At 34.7% G+C, this 19,265-nt stretch overlaps 1 protein-coding gene across 3 annotated transcripts; it reads left to right on the top strand.

Annotated features, from left to right (window-relative positions):
• LOC128990637 (solute carrier organic anion transporter family member 74D-like) lies at nt 1–18,793 on the top strand. Of its 3 annotated transcripts, none has more exons than XM_054413116.1 (13): nt 1–106; nt 1,117–1,595; nt 3,732–3,965; nt 5,558–5,755; nt 7,409–7,549; nt 9,069–9,239; nt 10,138–10,302; nt 10,557–10,752; nt 11,248–11,392; nt 11,853–12,100; nt 17,036–17,139; nt 17,867–17,968; nt 18,560–18,793. In XM_054413116.1, the coding sequence occupies exons 2-13, from the start codon at nt 1,190–1,192 to the stop codon at nt 18,682–18,684; spliced, it is 2,235 nt and encodes a 744-aa protein (XP_054269091.1). In that variant the 5' UTR covers nt 1–106; nt 1,117–1,189; the 3' UTR covers nt 18,685–18,793. The 3 variants fall into 3 exon arrangements, with proteins under 3 accessions (XP_054269091.1, XP_054269093.1, XP_054269092.1); XM_054413117.1 differs by lacking the exon at nt 1–106 and adding an exon at nt 620–686; XM_054413118.1 differs by lacking the exon at nt 7,409–7,549.
• Nucleotides 18,794–19,265: the final 472 nt, after the last annotated feature.

Here is a 19,265-nt window from a genome sequence, read left to right as displayed (position 1 = left end):
CTAGTCAGTAGTCAGTCATCCAGTCACTGGCCTGTTCAATAGTGTTATGTTATGTGTTGGGGACGTTAACACATTCAACGCTATATCTACTGTATACACTGAATATGTGAGTTTTTACAACGAGGGGTGGATATTTCATCAGAGTTACATAATTTTATTAAAAGGTGTTGAGGCATTTATTTTAAGCGTATATATTAAAAATTTTCAACCTTTTAGGAATTTGATCCAATAATAGTCATGGAATAAACTTTTCTTTATAATTAATGCATTTTATCTATTTATTATCTATTATCTTTATACTTTTTATCTATTTTGCTAACACTGTATTCTAATGCTATTTGCCTACACATTGCACGATACAATTTCAAACCTCTTTGTTTAAGCCAATGTTCCAAAAGTGATAAAACTTTGTGGATGTAACATAAATAAACAACCCCGTTAACTATAAGGACCTTTACCTTGATAGTCCAACCTAAATTCAAAACACTTAATGCAGCCACAAACCGCATAACCCCGACTCCACCTGAATAAAGTCAGTAGGATGATACAGTAATCAACAACCCACTTGGATTGTTAAGATTATTACTCTTTCCTGCCTCTTTTTCCACTCATCAGCCATTGCAGTGACCAATAGCGAAGCCCAACAAACCAAGTGACTTTGCAGCGCCACAATAACAAAAGTTTAGGTTGGTAGTCACATAATTTCCCTAAATTAAGATTTTGTCCCGTAATAAATAGGGACTTTATCCCAATTTAGAGAATTTGTCCCGAGTGTTTTGAAAATATCCAATTTTCGCCGTTAAAATAACCCCTCTTCCTGTTGAATTACACTTTACTCACGATGTTTAATCCTCCAAAATATATGACTATGATAAGATAAGAGAAAAAGCCAAACTTGTGGAACAAACCTAATAGTCTTGCCCCAGGTCTTAAAGAGATCCTTGATTAAACAGAGGTGATAAAAGAAAAAAAATTGGATTTTTCAAAGCTAATAAAAATATCAAAATTACGTCTCTCTTTTTGTATGCAATAGAGAAAGATAAGCTTCACAACTGGTCATTAAACTGTTTTGTTTTTTTACATTTGTAATTGTAACAAAAGGTTTTTAATTTTCAGTAACAACTTTGTTCGTAAAACTCTCTAAGCCATTCAATTATTTTTATCAAACGTTTTCATAGACTTTAAAATTATGGTGGCATCTGAGGAAAGTAATGAAAAAGTTGACAAAAATGGAACACCAATCCTTCCAGAGGAGGAACCCCTTCTGGATGAAACTCCGAAAGAGACAGATGTTCCGAATGGAAAAGGACCTCTTGAAGGGGAGAATGGAAACATAAAACCAGACTACGGAGGTGGAACTCCCCACGCAAAGGTTAGAAGACTCAGTGATATCGCTCTGGAACTGCAGGGATCAGACGAGATATCTTGTGGAATATGGTGCTTAAAGGGTTCCTTAATGCAGGTGTTTGCAAACAAGAAGGTGTACGTGTTCTCATATGGATTCGTGGGGTGTATCATATCTTCATCTTTTGCCTACTTAAATGGAACCATCACCACAATTGAAAAGCGGTTTAAAATTCCATCCACAAATACTGGTGAGTTTTTATATGATATTGTGTGTTTAGTTTTTGTCCAAAAGATATTTTTCAATTGATTATTAAGTGCTCCATAGGTGTTATAAGGTTCAACTGAATTGAAATATTTTGAATAGATTGTATACTATTTTACATTTTCCAACCCTATCAAAAATGTAAAATTCAATATGGACAGCAAGCAATATTTGACAACTACTTGTTAGCGAATTTCCCATTTAGAGTATATGCTATTAATTACTGTAGTTCTCATGGTTAGACCTGGGACCGAATTACTTTGTCGTTTTGAGGTCCCCAGATACCCAAAACACCATCCGTTCAAATTCATATAGGTATATATAGTTATAGCACGATAACTCGAGCAAAATTGATCCGATTTTGATGACATTTGGTATAAACGTGTAAACCTACATTTATTCGAACAAGTTTGCGAACCAGCATGATCAGAGTATGGGAACACGGGTTTATGGGGTAAAAATCCCAATTTTCACCCTGAAAACATAAAATTTTACAATTTATTTGCAACTATTTTGTAGATCTTAAAAAAAGAAATAACTTTGTATATAGAAGCGTTGTTGTATGCCTGACGGTTACGGAGATAATTTAAAAAATTGTAAATTTAAAATTCCCATGTTATTCTTATGGAGAATAAATAAACCTTTGCAGTTTGGTTGTTTATGGATATATTTTAATCAAATTTGGCAATTTTGTTTATTTCATAATAAGCTATCAACATTTCAATAAAAACACACTTCAATACCTTCCCTGTGGCAGCAAACCTAGGTACTCATTAAAATAAATGATATTTAAATAGGAACTAAATCTGACAATTTTAAGGGTATAATTTAGTGGAATTCCAGCCAGGTAAATGGAAATTCGCTTAGTCTTCAGGTTTGCTGCAGAGGGGGTACTTTTTGTAAGGTGGTTACCATTAAAAACTAGAGCCAGGTTACCTTCAACAAAGCTCTTTATTTAGTTCTTATTAGTCTTTATTTATCCACTAAACTATTATCTTTGGAAACTTCAAGTAGATTTGTCATCCCACTGTTAAATTAGCTTAGTGTGTGTGTGTATTCCATTTCAGATACTGATATACCCTTTGAATATGCTGATGTTACCATCCAACAGGAGTGAATGCCTCTTTCATTATAATAATAGAGAACATGTACAAGTTTAAAAAGGTGATTCTATTTAGTCATAAACAATTGTTTGTAAAAGTTTGTAAAATAACCATCAACAAAAAATGAGTACCTATTCAAGTTTTACCAGGATTAAAAATTCCTTAAAATATATAGTCTCCAGCTATGTAAGAATGCAAAATCCATTGTCAAACTAAAATATAAACCAAATACTCATAAGTTGATATCCAAATTATTATACAAATGAGTATTAGTCATTTATATTACATTTTAATGCTGCTATTACATGATATTTAAGTTTGAGCAATGAATAATAAACTGTTTAAAGAAAATATCAAAACTACCTGCACTACTAATTTTCCAAATAGTGTAGGTACTAAAAGGTAATGTACAATAGTTACTTACTGAGCATATACTAAGGGATTTCCACTGGGCGACAGTGGCACCGGACTTACCGGGGGTCTGTGGTGTATGGAATACCACCCATCAAAAAGGGGGGTCCGGAGTTTCCCTCCGGAAATTATGCATACGTTAAAGTGAAATTAAAACATTTCTAAGTATCTTTTAATGATTTTTTTCAATTATATTTGCTTTTAAATAGTCCATATAATCTCACTTAATTACGTACGGTATTCTAGAACGTTGTAACAGGCCAAGGCTCCCTTCACAACCCTTCACAACCTTGGGCCAAAATCATAGCTCAATACTCTAAAATATTTACATAATGTAATTTTTTTAATTCCGATACATTATAAATGTGAAACATAAGAAAATATGCCACACCCATTGTCACTGGGCGACACTTGTGCTTGTGTCGCCCAGTTAACATTTTATTTTATGCCCTGGTTACTTATCCAATGGCTCGCTATACCTACTATTTCTATAATGTGTGTATATAATGGGGGCAACCATGATTTCTTGCCATATCCAGATTATTCCTCGCAGAAAAGTTTAAAAGTTTCCCGTCTTAATTAATGTATCTCATCTGCTATGTCTCCAGGCATCATCATGGTGGGTTGTGACATAAGTCAGCTGTGTCTATGTCTATTCCTCAACTACTACGGAGGCAAGGGCCACAGACCACGGTGGATGGCATTTGGAGTATACACATTAGCGGCGTACTGTTTGGTAAGCGCACTTCCACACTTCTTGTACGGTCCCGGAGAGAACGCACTCACTCTTACAGAGGAATATGGATCCAACCATGATGCCAATACGACTGCGTTCCTCATAGGTAACATGTACACATGTAGCTGCTTTTTGTGTATACTATACTACTGGCTGTATACTAGAGTATACACCCCATCTAACTTACGTTGACTGGCTGTAGCCAAAGTTTGCTCAAGGAGAACATAGCCTGTACATGGATGATATTTATAAATATTTTTAGATAGAAATAAAGGATTTAAGATTTAGATGGTTGAACAATATTATTCTCATCAAGTTTGCTATTATCAAAAGTCTTTTTTATCTTTGATTTTTCACTATGTCATGTGACAAAATGATGAACAGCTTACAATAATTATTAGAAGAAGTATCCATCCCAATCGGTATGCTTAGAAAGTAGGAGTAGCTCAATACGCTTAATTACAAATGCATTGACAGCATTAATTTCTGGTTCAGTTGGTTTTAGAGACTAGTTTGGGGTGTACGTCAGGATTGTAGTGCCGGTCGTTTCGAGTTGAAAGGAGGAATTACAAGATTAATAAAGGAAAGATTGTGTTTTTTGTAATTTTGGTGTGTCCATAACCGTACGTAGTCATTCGATGAAGTAGACATGGTGTTAATTTTTGTTTATAAAATATTTCAATTGCTAGATTACTCTAGAAGTCCACTTTGTATCCTCGAACATGAGGTGCAGGGCTACCGCCAGAACAGAGCCAAATAACACGTAATTTCACGACCAAAGTTTCACGACCATCGCGGGTTTTATCACGACCAATCCAGCCTTATGGATTATAGTGTGTTTGGTCGTGACAATAACTTTAATATAATTGTAAATTGAACAGTTTAGTTCAATTGAAACACATATTTTTATTATAACTAACAGTATAATTGAAGGATTGTTTAGAAAGATTCAGATTATTTCAGAAAATTCACGACCGTACCGCTTGTCCCTGACCATATCGTTTATGATTTCTATCATAAAAATTTCAAAAATTAAAATATCGTCATATTTCAATGTTTTATACACAAAAGAAGCACACCTCTATACAAACATAACGATTTTTCGGGTCTCAGGTAAGTTTTTTCAGAGTTATACAAACTAAAAAAGATTTTTTTGGCTTTTTTCAATTTTTTTATTTTTTTATTTTTTTTAGAAAGACCAAATATACCAAGAGCTCAGTGACCTTTTTATTGTATAATGGTCATAAAAGTAAATTAGTTTATAGCAGAACATAGTTATAAAAATAATATTAACTATTTTTAATATTCATTTAAACGTCTGTTATGGTCGTGACAAGATGTTGTGTTTTTCCACTAAAGATGCTCTTAAAAAAAAAAAAAAACTACCAAAGATAATGCGTTACCATGGACATTTTATGAAACTTAAAATGTTAATGAAATAAAAAAATAATAAAAGTTTTGAAAAAAGGGGAAAAAATGTTGCAAAGTGCTTTTCCTGAAAACGTACGTTTTTAAATTTTCACTCAAGAACAAGAATCCACTCGGGTGTAAAAAACACAAAACTTTACACTATACACACAAATTATATTCCTTTTACCCAAACAAACCTGCTATCCTCACAAAAAACCTTATTACTAAGATCATGTTTTCTATTTTGAAATTCTTAGTTTGTAATTTTGTTAAAATTGTTCCACTTAGATAAACAGAACCGCAAGTTGGTTTGTCAAAGTGACTCCCTTGGTCCGGAATGTGATGACAACTCAGGTAATCTGGCCCCACAAGCGATACTCTTCCTGGCACAGCTGATAAGTGGAATTGGTGATTCTCTGTACCACTCTCTCGGAGTGTCTTACATGGACGACAACACCAAGAGGTCAAAGACCCCTGCACTTGTCAGTAAGTTGTTGAAGATTAAGATTGTACAAATTGTTGTGAGTTTATGATGTGAACAGTAAAGGCTTTGGAATCATCCTAGTGAATCTGGCATAGATTTAGATTCTGAACTTGATAAGATTTTGATTATTTTTTAATCTATTGAGTCACAAATTTTATTAGAAAGGAATATGGAGAAGGATATATGAATGAGGATTTGGATATGATATGTATAAATGGCTGAGCATCTGGTAATATTGCTTGCCTGTTTTGATCTTGAGTCATTGGTTTTTCATGGTTTGAAACTATCCTGGATCAGTGGATCATGGGCCATTTAGTAAACAAAAATATCCCTAACTAAAGACACAGCTGATCTTATATTTAGTTCACAAAATTTAGGCGGTTTTAGGGTAAGGTTTCCTGGGTTTCCCACCACTTTTATAGGTATAAATGAATCAGCAGAAGCAGGATCACCTGTCGGCTGTTATTTCTATGTTAGGGCGAGGTGGATGGGATGAAAATTGCTCCCCATAAATTTTGTGAACGGATTATAGTCAGTATAAAGCTACAAAAAGCATATCATTCATTCAACACCTTACCTCCTTTCATATTTTAGTTACAATACATATCATATTACATTACCTGGTACTTTCCTGTTAAAGGGAACATTCATTATTATCGATGATTTTTTCTCGATATACCAATATTAACAAATTGAAACATATCAGCTGACAACTACGCGATAAATATGGTTCAGTATCAACAAACAATAATGAAATACTGTTCTAAAAAAATTACCTAACATAACTAACCAAACTTGCTATAACATTTAAAAATTCTGTGTTTAACTTGCCTTTTCTATTATCAAACCCAAACGGAATTTTTAAATGGTCCAGCAAGTTTGGTTGGTTATTTTAGGTTAGCTTAGAACAGTTTTATTTCTTAATCCATATAATAGACTATTTTAGCCTAAAGATGATCAGTTAGTTGTTGTCAATTTGTAATGGATCGGAAAATAAAAATATCGATATATCGAGAAAAAATCATCGATAATAATGAATGTTCCCTTTAATAGGAAAGTACCCATTACCTTTGTTTTAGCCTGTAGTTCTTGAGTAGGTAAGATGTTAATGTCACCCTATGCATTTCACCAGCATTTGTGTTGCTTCTGTAGGGGTCTTCTCACTTTATTTCCTAATCACTATCACTTGTTCTATACACTATTTCCAATCGGTCGATCGGACAACGAGAAGACAGAAGGCAGCCTGTCTGCTGGCTCGCGACAGGACAGGTCTTTCTTTTCTGTTTTATTTCTTTGACTGGGGGATTTAGAACCACAGTTGAGGGTACTTTCATTCCTCCTTGTTTATGGTGGGACAGGTGCTTTGTTCTATGTAGTGTTGCCGGTTTGTTGCTGTATTTCAATGTTTTATATTCTTAAAACTGGGAAAGGAACAAATATAAAAACATCTCGGTTCTTTTTCATTTCACATAATTGATTTAACACCTGCTTTGGTTTTAATTAGCTTTAGAGACTATGTCTGATTGGACAATTCCTTGAGATTTTAAAAAGCTGATAAAAATAAAATGCAAGTGACAGTTATTGTATTCACAATGTGAATTTAGGCTCTGTATTTTACCCCTTGTGCATATGTTTCACGTGTATTTGTGTTACAGGTCTCTCCTACTTCTTGCGCATGTTGGGTCCAGCTATCGGCTACTCCTTAGCCTCCGCTTGTCTTACCACGTACATCTCCCCTTCTCTCACCCCCACCATCACTCCGTCCGACCCTCGCTGGCTGGGAGCGTGGTGGGCTGGTATATGACTACATATAATATAATATGACTACATTGCTTCTAAACCGAATCACAATTACAAATATTTAATACTAGCTGTAACCCGCGGGCTTTGCCCCGTTTAACTTCTTAATTTTCTAGATGATCTCGTTCGCATGGCTCAATCACGTCCTGGTTGAAGTTAGTTCGCTACGCTCACTCACCTTTAGGTTGGAGCTCGTTTGTTGCGCTCACTTGCCTTCAGGTTAGCTCGTTCGCTATGCTAACTCGCCTCCTGGTTGAAGTTTGTTCGCTACGCTCACTCACCTTTTGGTTGCAAATTAGCTGTTGTCATAAATGTAAAAGAAATAATAGTGCTGCACCCTGTTGGTAATCCTTGTAACTTTAATGCTATTGAACATCATAGAACAGAACCAACTTGTTTAATTGAAACAGCTGTTAAGATTCATTAATTCAATTTCTCATAAGGTTAACATGGGAAACTCCAGAGCCACTGGGGCGGAGCCCAGTTGTCTGAGGGTAAAATCCTTTCTTAGTGAACGTCTACTACCCAAAAGGAAGATGCCTGCCAAGTTTCAGGTTCCTAGGTCTTATGGCTTCTGAGATTTTGTGATGAGTGAGTGAATGAATGAATGAGTCAGTGGTATTTGAGCTTTATATATATAGATAATTTCTTATAATGTTTTGTTTCAAGCAATGGGGATACACATTATTTTTAAGAATTGCTACTAAAAATTAAAAAATTACATATAAATGTAATAGCTTTTTACCTTACAAGTGTAGTAAGAGCGTTTTTACATCACGCAGGTGAATGTTGTGCAACGAGCAGAAGCGAGTTGCATAATTTACCTAAGTGATGTAAACACGCTTTTGCGTAACGTGTAACGTACAAGATTTTACCTGACCCGACAATACAGGAGGTTACGAACATTTTTTTTCATTATCCATTTCACTTATCTTCTAACAGTAACGTTCATTTACCAACAAAGGCTAGGTTAGAAAAATTCTTCAAAACATAACAATATAAGTCAAGCGCACATCTGATTTCTAGCGTTGAACGTTGTTGGCTTCATAGAGGTATATTTTTTCAGTTAAGCACTCAATGCTATTTAAATGGGTTTCATTACCTCACCGAGTGAGTTTTTTCGTCTTTATATCACTCGAGAAGTAAAGAAGTTGTATACATCACGCTTGGGATAGGGAAGTTTTACATGGCGGGTTAGGTAAATTATTTTTCCAAATTTCCTCTAATAAATTTCAGTTAATGTAGATCGTATCCTTTCAGAAAACTTTAATTAGGTACACACACTTGTAAAAATACAGCATACACTTTTACTTGAGTCAAATTATGTTTTTATTGTTTTGTGCAAAAACGGATGGTTCATAAATTATTTTCTCATCACTGATTTGAAGTGGAAAAATAAGTAAAGTTGATTTAAATGTATAATTCCAGATATTTCCGTAAGCGGGAAGTGTTTGAAACTTACCAAAATGTATAAACATGCAATCATTCAATTTATATAATCTTACATATATGTAGGTTGGTTGGTCATCAGCGCAGCTCTGTTACTCTTCGCATCAATACTCGCACTATTCCCCAAGTCTCTGCCACGGGCCGCCGCTCGGAGAATACAGGCTTCCGAGCGTCGCAAAGCAGGCTTCACCGCAGACCCTGACGACACTCTGGAGGAAACACACTCATCATTCAAAGGTACAGATTGAACATAATCTATATTCAGTTGTTAGTAATTCAGTGGCTCAGTTAGTAACGCCCAGCAAAGTCGTGGGTTTTGATCCTAGTACCTACCACTACTCACCACCCAGTACACTTCAACCTTGTACTGTATTGGCTCACCCCATATTTTCCATCACGTTTAGTAAAAAATCAAATATTACGACAATTCAGGGCGAAAAAACTGCTCTTGTCCTCAGGTACGTGAAGCTTAGCAAGAGCAAGATTAGTCCACAAACCCAACCAAAGTCAAGTCTCTTGATACTCCAATTTGGTGTTTTATTTAAATTCAACGTAGCAATACTTCAATAAATCCATTGTATTAATGTTTGAAGGAAAAATAAGCATCAGTTTAACTCCTCATCACCTCAACATCAATGCAATAAATCAAGTATTGCTATGTGGAATTTAAATCAAAACATTTGTTAGTTTGAATGGATATAAAATAAAGTGAAACATATTAAATAGTGTAGTTAAATGAAATCAATAAACCTCCATCCTCTTACTTATTTCCAGTTTTGATAATTAATAGTTGAGGTTGAGGATGCTAAAACATAGCCGTCTATTTGTACAGATTTTTTTTATTTATTGTTCGTGTTTTCACTATACTGCACATTCCTCAATTTAATGGGTTCTCCTTTTAAAATTTTAACTAGATATGTACTCTAATCTTCTTATACCTATTTAAGGTATTTTCTTCTCTGAGAACGGGATCAGATTTTAGATCCCGAAACATTGTAAAAATAATGTCTTTTATACTATAATTGTGATTAAAAAGAATGTAACGATCCTTTACTAATGTCAAAAATTATTGGTAGTTTTGAATTGTGGTTTGTATTAACAAATCGAGAGCTGATTACGATATCTATGATTTCAGATATGATAAATACATATCTCAGGCTCCTGAAAAACAAGACTTTAATGTGCAACAATTTTGCTTCTGTTTTCTACTTTATGGGATACATGCCTTATTGGATCTTCATGCCCAAGTACATAGAGACCATTTACAAACAGACTGCTGCCTTTGCTTCTTTTATTACAGGTAGGATGTATTACATTCAACTTTAAAGTTATTTTATAGAGTAGTATTTAATGATATATAAAAGAGGTGTCTACTTCTCAACAAACAAATTTGTCTTCCTGAATATTTGCTCCTGAAATTCCCCTTTATTGATTGCAGCATTATGCTTTTTACTCCCACTGTTTGGACTATATTTAGCAATCTTCTTTCATAAAACCCAGATAAATCACAACAAGCATTAACTTTTACACTAACATAAGTAATACAAATTCCAGGTGCCATCGGACTTGTGTGCTCAGCCCTAGGAATATTGTTTGCTGGTGCTTTCATCTCCAAAGTTAGACCAAGTGCAAGGTTCTTGGCTGGGTGGAACGTGGTTGTTGGAGCCATCAGTGTATTAGGCATCATCTCTTACGCCTTTCTGGGTTGTCCAGTCAATGACCGTCAAGGAGCCATCTTAGCTTCTGGACAGTAAGTGACAAAAGACATGACATGATTGGGACATTTTACTTTTGGTGGGTAATGATAATGAGTCCTTTCGTACTGGTAATGGACCCAAGTCCTCTTCAGAATGTTTTCTCATGTTGCTGGGCCAAACTTGCACATAAGTAACATTTTGTTTACTATAAAATGTAAAGACTACTGCTATCATAGGACATTCATATAACCAAAAGGTTTAAAAATACTAAAAAGGACCACAAGTTTCCTTACGTTCCAAACGTGAACATTTAAAAACCACTAGATGGGTAGGATTGAATTATGTAACAAGAATTTTTCAAATTGAACATGCAGGCACCTTTTTGAAAAAAAAAAAACATAAATTTACAGTGAAACCGAAGAAGAAACCGAAGCTATTCACCAACTGGTTTTGTGGATTCTAAAACTATGCACAGAAACACAATTTGTAATTGGTATTGATTATCAATAATTTGATACTGGTTGTCATTCTATTATTTTCTGTTGTAGAATGGACACAACAACACCTTGCAACGCAGACTGCAACTGTGAGTATGTCAAGTATTCCCCAGTTTGCTCTCCTGACGGAAGAACCTTCATCTCTCCATGTCACGCAGGCTGTAAGGACTATGAAATCACTGCCAATGGGTCAAAGGTGACATTTATTTTAGGTTGAGAAAGTAAATTTAATTCAGTTATTGTTTTTGAAGAAACTGGTAGGTAAGTTCTTGCTTGGACAGGAAGTTTCTTAACCAAGAAGAGCTTATCACTAAAAACATCACCTTCATGCAAGCCATACAAATTTTAATCTAAAGATTTTCACAAAATATTATTTTTTCTGAGAAGATGAAGTCCAGGTTTAGAATAGTTTGATTGCCTTGAAATTATTCCTAGTTTGTTAGATCATGAACTTAGATTTGTAAAGATACATAATACTGTAGTTTCATTCTATGCTCAATCAGCTTTTCCTTTCCAACTCCAACTCTTTCTATTAAGTCGATAAAAATACTATTTACACTCTACCAATGGCTGAATCGGATTTTATTTTCGTTGTGTTTTTGGGATTATTATTGTGAATGTTATGGCTGAAATAACACACTATGGTGGTGTTTCAGGTGTACACTAACTGTGCCTGTGTACCTCGACCCCCAAGATCTCTCCTAGACTCTGACTCCAACCTGACCCTTGACTCTCTGCAGGTCCTGGGTGGAGCCCTGGAGGACCCAGAGGAACCCTGGGTGCTCACAGAGGGTCTCTGCCCTGTGGACTGCTCCTCACACTTCCTCATATTCCTGGTAGTCATGTGTATCCTGAAATTCAGCGGAGGCACCGGTCGAACATCAAATTTTCTAGTTTCCGTCAGGTAACTTACTTGGTTTGAACTAGGCCTACAACAGGATAAAAAGTATGGTTCAAAAGTTATTGTAACTTATGTAACTTTTTGAAAAAAAAAACTGGTTCTGATTGAAATTTGTTTGTAATGGTCTTTTATTATAAACAAAATAGTGCAACCCCCACTCCTGTTAAAATTATGGTTCAAAATTTAATTCAACATTTGTGATTTTACCTGTAGCATAGTTACTCTCATCGATTACCTATGAACAAGTTTGTTGAGAAGCTAATGGGAGAAAGTATGAGTCAGATTTCTGATACCATTTATGTTGATACTATATTATATACATAGACCATGAGCCACCAATATGAAACCCTCCCCCCCCCCCCCCCGTGGGAATTTATGACTTATACTTTTTTTTTTGGTATTACCTACCAGATTAAGAATTAAGTTGTTTGCCTCTTTTAAATTACAGCGTATTCCGGAAAATAAATAAAAACTGTTAAATTTAAAAACTGTTTTATTTAAATTACAAAAGGGTAGCCTGCGTTAATTACTGGTGCAATATTTTTTATGGACTTCTTTAGTATGTATTCAAAGGCTTTAAATGAAAATAAAAAAGTTAATAAAATACCCTCGCTGCAGCAAACCTGCAGACAATGCGGATTTCAAATTGGCCTGAATTGATTTTCAATTAAATCTATTTAAATAACATTAGATTTGACGAGTACCTCTAGGAAAGAGATTTTAAGAGATTCTATTTAAATTAAATAAATTTTATTGAGAAATTTTAGACGTAAATTTTACTGGAATGTAAAGTTCCAGTAAAATTAACGTCTAAAACTTCGTTTTCCTCATATCAAAATCGGATTTGCGACAGTAATTTTCTTGTTTAAATCTCTTTAAAATATTGTGCTGATTGATATGGGTTGCGTTTAAAAAAATTTAAGTTACTCTTAGCAACCCTGTTTGTGGGTGGGGGGTGAATTTCAAAATATCACCAAAAAGAACCTTACATTACCCTAGAAACGTGTATTGAAGCTTGTTTGAATTTATGCATATTTGTGCTGAGACCATTCATTATTTAGCAGGTTAACCCGTTGTTCCTTATTTTTACCATTAGCTAGGATTTTTTTCCAATCCCGTGGGATCTTGATTTTGGACCTCTCATTAAAAACGTTTCTCCAAATCCCCTTCTCTCTTTCAATGTTTTTAATAGATACATCTAAATTGGTATCCGTAATAAAGTATATCCTGCTGAATTTCGGAAAACGGCTGAAGGCAATCTGTGCTAGTTCACCAGAGGTTTCTGGAATATTAGTAAGAACCTAAAAGTAAGCCATACCGTCAATTACATACATACATTCTTCAATATTGAGAGGTTCGTCTATACCCTTGTTCTCCAAAGCATGGAGCAGTTTGGCCTTTTCTGTTTTAATTGGGCATCTATCGACAGTGGCTGATGCCCATGGTACTGGATCTAATGGGTATGTCATCAGCTTCTCAAGGTTAATATCACGTTCCTGGGACAGCAGTAAAACTCCAGAAAAATATTTCTTATTGCTCTTATCTCAACTAATCTGTTTGCATGCAGCTTTCTCTAGATTATCTACATTGAGTAAATTGTCTTCCACCGATTCGGGTACAGGTCTTCCAGCTGATAAACAGACCATCTAGGAATTCTGATCACGGTTTTCAACTTCAAGCAGAATAATGCATTGTTCAAAAGCATCAAGTACAGTACTTGCAAAATACTTTGCTCACTTCGTTTCATTTCATTTGCTTGCATGTCACTGAGAACAATCTGATGACTTCACCATACTTGCATTTTAAAATTCTAACTTGCTGTGAGCCCGTCCTACGCACAGGAATCAACTAATTAAATCAAATCAAACTAAAAAATCTATACTAAAGGACCCATGCTGCACTGCGGCGTTAAAATAAATATCATATCCGAGAAATAATCAAATTTATTATTTTTGATTGTGTAATACAGTATCTTAAACTTAACTGATTCAAACGATCAATAGCTCAAATTAAAGCCTATAATTGACTGATTATTTTGAGTCTAAAACATATAAAAAAACGTAAACAATACTGGAGCTATTGATATTCAATCATAGAAAAACCTTACAATTTTTTTTATGTTGGATGTTCACCTTGCGTTTGCTTGAAAACCGTCCGATTTGAATAACTAATATCTTAAATGCAAGCCGGTATATCACTGAAGGTTCTTAGACCAAAATATATAGGGTTATATAATTACAAATGGTAAAATACTGTACAATTTAAATTGAAATACGAATAAAAAAATATATCAAACCTATGTTTTTTGGTCGAGTAATAAAGTAGTTAAATATACGATGATGCTTGATGTGAAATATATGTGTGCATACTACCAATTTAAGACCTCAATCATGAAGATCGGACGTGTAGAAGAGCCAAAGAAACTCGGAAAAGAAAAAAAACAAATTTAACTCCCTTTAGAAATACATGGGGGGTAAATGTAATTTACGTATAAGCCGAGTGGGACTGTCGATAAATATATACTGATGCTTGATGTGAAATCTGTGCGTGCATACCTTCAATTTGAGACCTCAATAATGAAAATCGGGTGGGTAGAAGCGCCAAACGAACTCAGAAAAAAAAACCAAATTTAACTCCCATAAGAAATACATGGGAAAAAATGTTGTTTACATATAAGCCGAGTGGGACTGTAGGCAACTATATGCCGATGCTTGATGTGAAATCTGTGCGTTAATACCTTCAATTTGAGACCTCAATCATGAAAATGGGTCGGGTTGTAGAGCCAAACGAACTCGCTAAAGAAAAACCATTTTTTTAAATATATATATTCATGATATTTTCGTGTTTTCCAGAACATGCTGTAATTCACAAGTGGCAAACACCTAAAACCTTAAAGTACATGTCAATACAAACCAAAAAATGTATATGTCGAAAATTCCCACCGGGGGGGGGAGGGGGGGTAAACGCCAGCCTCCGCTCTAACAATACAATACAATACAATATTCTTTATTGTTAATTCGTTAAGAATTACAATAGTGTCAATACAATAGTGAATTGTCAATTTCCATAATTTTCATAAAATTCCTTTATTTTTGAGTAGAAGGGTCTTGCGACTAGCCACTTCTTCAACTCCTGGTGTAGCTTGTTGCCAGTCAGGTCTCTCAGGTAGTCAGGGAGATGGTTCTTCAGCTTGCAGCCAGTGTAGGAAGGTTTTTTCTCCCAAAGAGTTGTTCAGTGAACTGGTAGTGCAAATTTGGAGCCATGACGGGTGTTGTAGTGGTGCAGGTCTTGGTTTCTTGGAAGGTTTATTTCATTCACATACTTTATGGTTTCAAGTATGTATAGAGACACCACTGTGAGGATTCCTAGGTTTGCGAATGCTAGTCTGCAAGTCTGTGGTGGGACAAGGTTGGCGAGGGCTCTTATGGCTTTCTTTGGAGGACAAGAATTCGATTAATATTTTTTGTTGAAGTTTCTCCCCACACTGTCAAGCCATGTCTAAAATGCGACTCTACCAGTGCGAAGCAAGCTGTTTTGGCCACAGAGAGTCCACCTATGTAGTTTATTCTTCTGACGACATATATTCCAGTACTGATTTTTTTGCTTAGGTGGTTGATGTGCTCTTTCCATGTTAGTTTGTTATCAAGGATAACACCGAGAAATTTTGTGTGGTTTTCTATTGTTACATCCTCTAATTGAGGGACTATGTCTTTTTTCTTACTGAAATTCAGAGTTGTAGTTTTTGTGCTGGGGTTTATTGCTAAGTCATTGTTCTTTGAGTAGAGGATAGCTTTATTTAAGATCGATTTTGAATTAAGGTAAAGGCTTTGGGCTGTGTTGTCCTTGATCAAAATGGTTGTGTCATCTGCATACATGATTGCAACAGCATTTTCACTCTCAATTTGTTTGGGGAAGTCATTAGTCAATAAGATGAATAGAATCGGGCCTAATACAGAGCCTTGTGGAACTCCTCTCGTCAGCTTGCTTTTTGAAGATTTGAAACTTTCTGTGACTTCATTTGATGAGTTTTTCAGTTCCACGACTTGTGAACGTCCCGTTAGGTAGCTTTTGAACCATTCTAGCGCAGAGTTTCTTATACCGAGTCTTTCAAGTTTCTTGCATATCAGGTCGTGGCCCAGGCAGTCAAAAGCCTTACTGTAATCAAGGAAGATGGCGGAAATGTATTGTTCGTTTTCTATCTGGTCTAGGACGTACTCAATTAGTGCTGTTATAGCTGAGGATGTAGATTTATTCTTCCGAAAGCCATGTTGGTTGTCAGTTAAGAGTTTGTTATGATTAAGATGTGCCATTAATCTAGCCAGAGCAATTTTTTCTATGATTTTAGAGAAACTGGAGATGAGAGAGATGGGCCTGTAGTTTTGAGCATTTTCAGTTGGTCCTTTTTTATGTTTGGGGTATATTTTACAGACTTTTATGGCGGATGGGAATTTTCCTTCTTTAAATGATTTATTTATAAGATAAACCAGAGGAGAGATGAGTTCTTGAGAGCAGTGCTTTATCATCTTAGAGGAAAACTCATCTATTCCACTTGATGTTTTGGCTTTTTGGGAGTTTATTGTCGTTTTAACTTCTTTATAGGATGTTGAAGTTAGGGTAAGGTGTATTGGGCAGACTGGTTCCTCTCCATTCAGCACTGTTTCAGGGTCTATAATGATTGCTCTGTTTTGGTCAAGAGTATTTTCTGCTATATTTGAGAAGAATGTGTTGAAGTGTTCGGCCGTTTCTTTTGTGTTGTTTGTGAGTTTGCCACTTATTTCTAATTCTGTACATATTTATGAGAACAATTCACTATGTGTGGGATTAGTTGTGATTTTAATTCCTGGTTTTATTTACAATCATAGTGTTTCATAGTTAGCTTACTTCATACTTATCATTTTAGATCTAACAATTTCAGTTTAAATTTGTCTTATTTTTCAGATGTGTTGATGAAAAGGACAAGACAGTAGCTATGGGGCTGGGTTTGGCATTTCTCAGCTTGTTTGCTTTCATTCCTTCACCAATCCTGTTTGGCTACTTCATTGGTAAGATTTTGTTCGGTATATTGGTCAACAAAATACTAAGACTATTTTTTGACACCTATATCACACCAAAAACCACTGGGGAAGACAGGGTGGCATAACAAAATTCTCCCAATTACTGTCATTGACATATTTTGATCTCTGGTTTGAATGACCACAGACATCATCATTCTGATCATTGTAGCTGTGGAAACAGTTTACAGTTTATTACACTGTCAATGACCTCCGTTGTCGATGATGGTTCATTCTGGTTGGTTTCCAGATTTCAAGTATGACTAGGTTTGTGAAAGGTGGTACACTTTTGTGTTTAATTTCAAGCCAAATTAATTGAAGTAGGTACATTGTATTCTGTTAATGTTCTATGCCTCAAATCATCTTTTGGTGGGTGGCTGAAGAAACCATACGACAAATATAGACTATGATCCACCTTATTTAGATCAATATCAATTGCTATCATTAAATGAGTCATGGTCAATACACAAGTGTCTTGGATGCTTAACCTTTCCTTTGTTGAAAATGCTGTCAGTATAGCAATAGTTTGTTTATACATTACCGGTATGGGTAATATAAAGCTCACTTTCTTGTGCCAAATCGGACTCTTCCCCATCAGGCAAGCCTGATGTCTTCACAAAAATCTGTAAAACCTACATCCTTGTGCTCTATAATACATCCTAAACCAATATTTAGTGTTTGTAATTGATTGTGTGAATTGAAATGTTCAATGTTGTAGACTTGTGCTGCATGGTGTGGGGTAAGACATGCTCTGGTACCGGCAATTGTTGGTTATACAATGCTGAGATGTTGAGGTATCTCATGAACTTCACTGCTGCAGGTTTGTATAGACAGTTCTATTGAACATTATGCTACATACATTATACATACATTCATAGAACTTATTTGTAGATCAACAAATAACTTGTTTTTTTAAATAACATTTCAACTTAATTTAATAGCTAAAAATTTTGCCTACTCTTGATCTGTTACAGTTTTGAAATCCTTGATATTATATAAATGTTATTTTAAACTATACATAGAGGTTTCTTATATACCTCTATTTGTTTTGTAGTGAAATTGTGTACATAAAATATTTCACTGGAATCTCAGTTAAATATGTTCAACTTTAAGTAATACATTTTTCTCGAGTTTTGATTAATGAAGTAGGTAATTTGAGGTAAATTAATTATAACGTAAAAATACAAGAACAATATATTTACAAGTTCTTTAAATATAGATTTTGGTCCTGACAACAACTAATTGAGAATAATACTTTTATTAAAGTATGTCAACTGTCCTTTGAGTGTATTTCAAGTAAATAAATTAACAAATTTGTCGGGAAACTACATCATCACACAAAAATACCTCTCACCAGAAATTTTTTTATTAATAAGTAATTATTTTTTTTTTTTTTTCTAAATGATTTCAGGTTTTGTCACGATTGGAACAATGTTTGATTTTGGAGTCTGGTACTACGTCAAACACTTGAAGATCTTTGATGAGGAAGTTGAACTGGAAATTGCACCCCAGAGACAGAAAACGCAAAGAAAATAACGTTTTGGAAAAAATACTCCAATTGAGAAACAGATGATGATATCAATCAAACAATTGTTACAATTACAATATGCATACTTAATGTGTTACTTTGTAGCTTAAAAATAAATTAAGTATAACATCTAGGACAAGGACATTTTCTGACCTATACTACTGACTAACCTTTATACAACATGCTGAAAAGGGGTTAATAATTAACTTATTTCTGTTGTTGATTAGGTATTTTTATTCTAAAGGCACTAATTATATTCATTAAGGACTTGGAAGCTAAATGGGCTATATTTGGATTTGTATTTATTATGGCACAACAAAAACTTCATTAGCTTTTAGGACAATAACCTAGCTTTGGTTGAGCAGGAATTTTAAACACTCCATTTGGACTTTTTTCTTAGAATCGAGAGTTTAAACGTGTGATATTGAAAATGTATTCTTTTGGTTTGGATAAATTCTATTAACCAAGCAACAGAAAAAGAAATAATATATTGTTAAATGTTCAAACAAACCTTTAAAATATTGGTTCCTTATTTCGAAAAGGTTTTTATAAGGATATGCCTTAAACATCACTTGAAGTGTTAACGGTA

Source organism: Macrosteles quadrilineatus, unplaced genomic scaffold (assembly GCF_028750875.1).
Source record: "Macrosteles quadrilineatus isolate MER2022 unplaced genomic scaffold, UCM_ALF_1.0 Scaffold_3__2_contigs__length_128488019, whole genome shotgun sequence".
In the NCBI taxonomy this organism is placed as follows: Eukaryota; Metazoa; Arthropoda; class Insecta; order Hemiptera; family Cicadellidae; genus Macrosteles; species Macrosteles quadrilineatus.
The sequence above is the reverse complement of the archived record's forward strand: the minus strand, read 5'-3'. Positions and strand labels throughout refer to the sequence as shown.

What these genes read in the sequence shown, in the direction of transcription:
- LOC128990637 (XM_054413116.1), top strand. Translation starts at nt 1,190, where the DNA reads ATGGTGGCATCTGAGGAAAGTAATGAAAAAGTTGACAAAAATGGAACA. An exon ending in TACGACTGCGTTCCTCATAG is followed by an intron (nt 3,966 to 5,557) that starts GTAACATGTACA and finishes TGTTCCACTTAG; the next exon opens with ATAAACAGAACCGCAAGTTG. An exon ending in AAAGACCCCTGCACTTGTCA is followed by an intron (nt 5,756 to 7,408) that starts GTAAGTTGTTGA and finishes TTTGTGTTACAG; the next exon opens with GTCTCTCCTACTTCTTGCGC.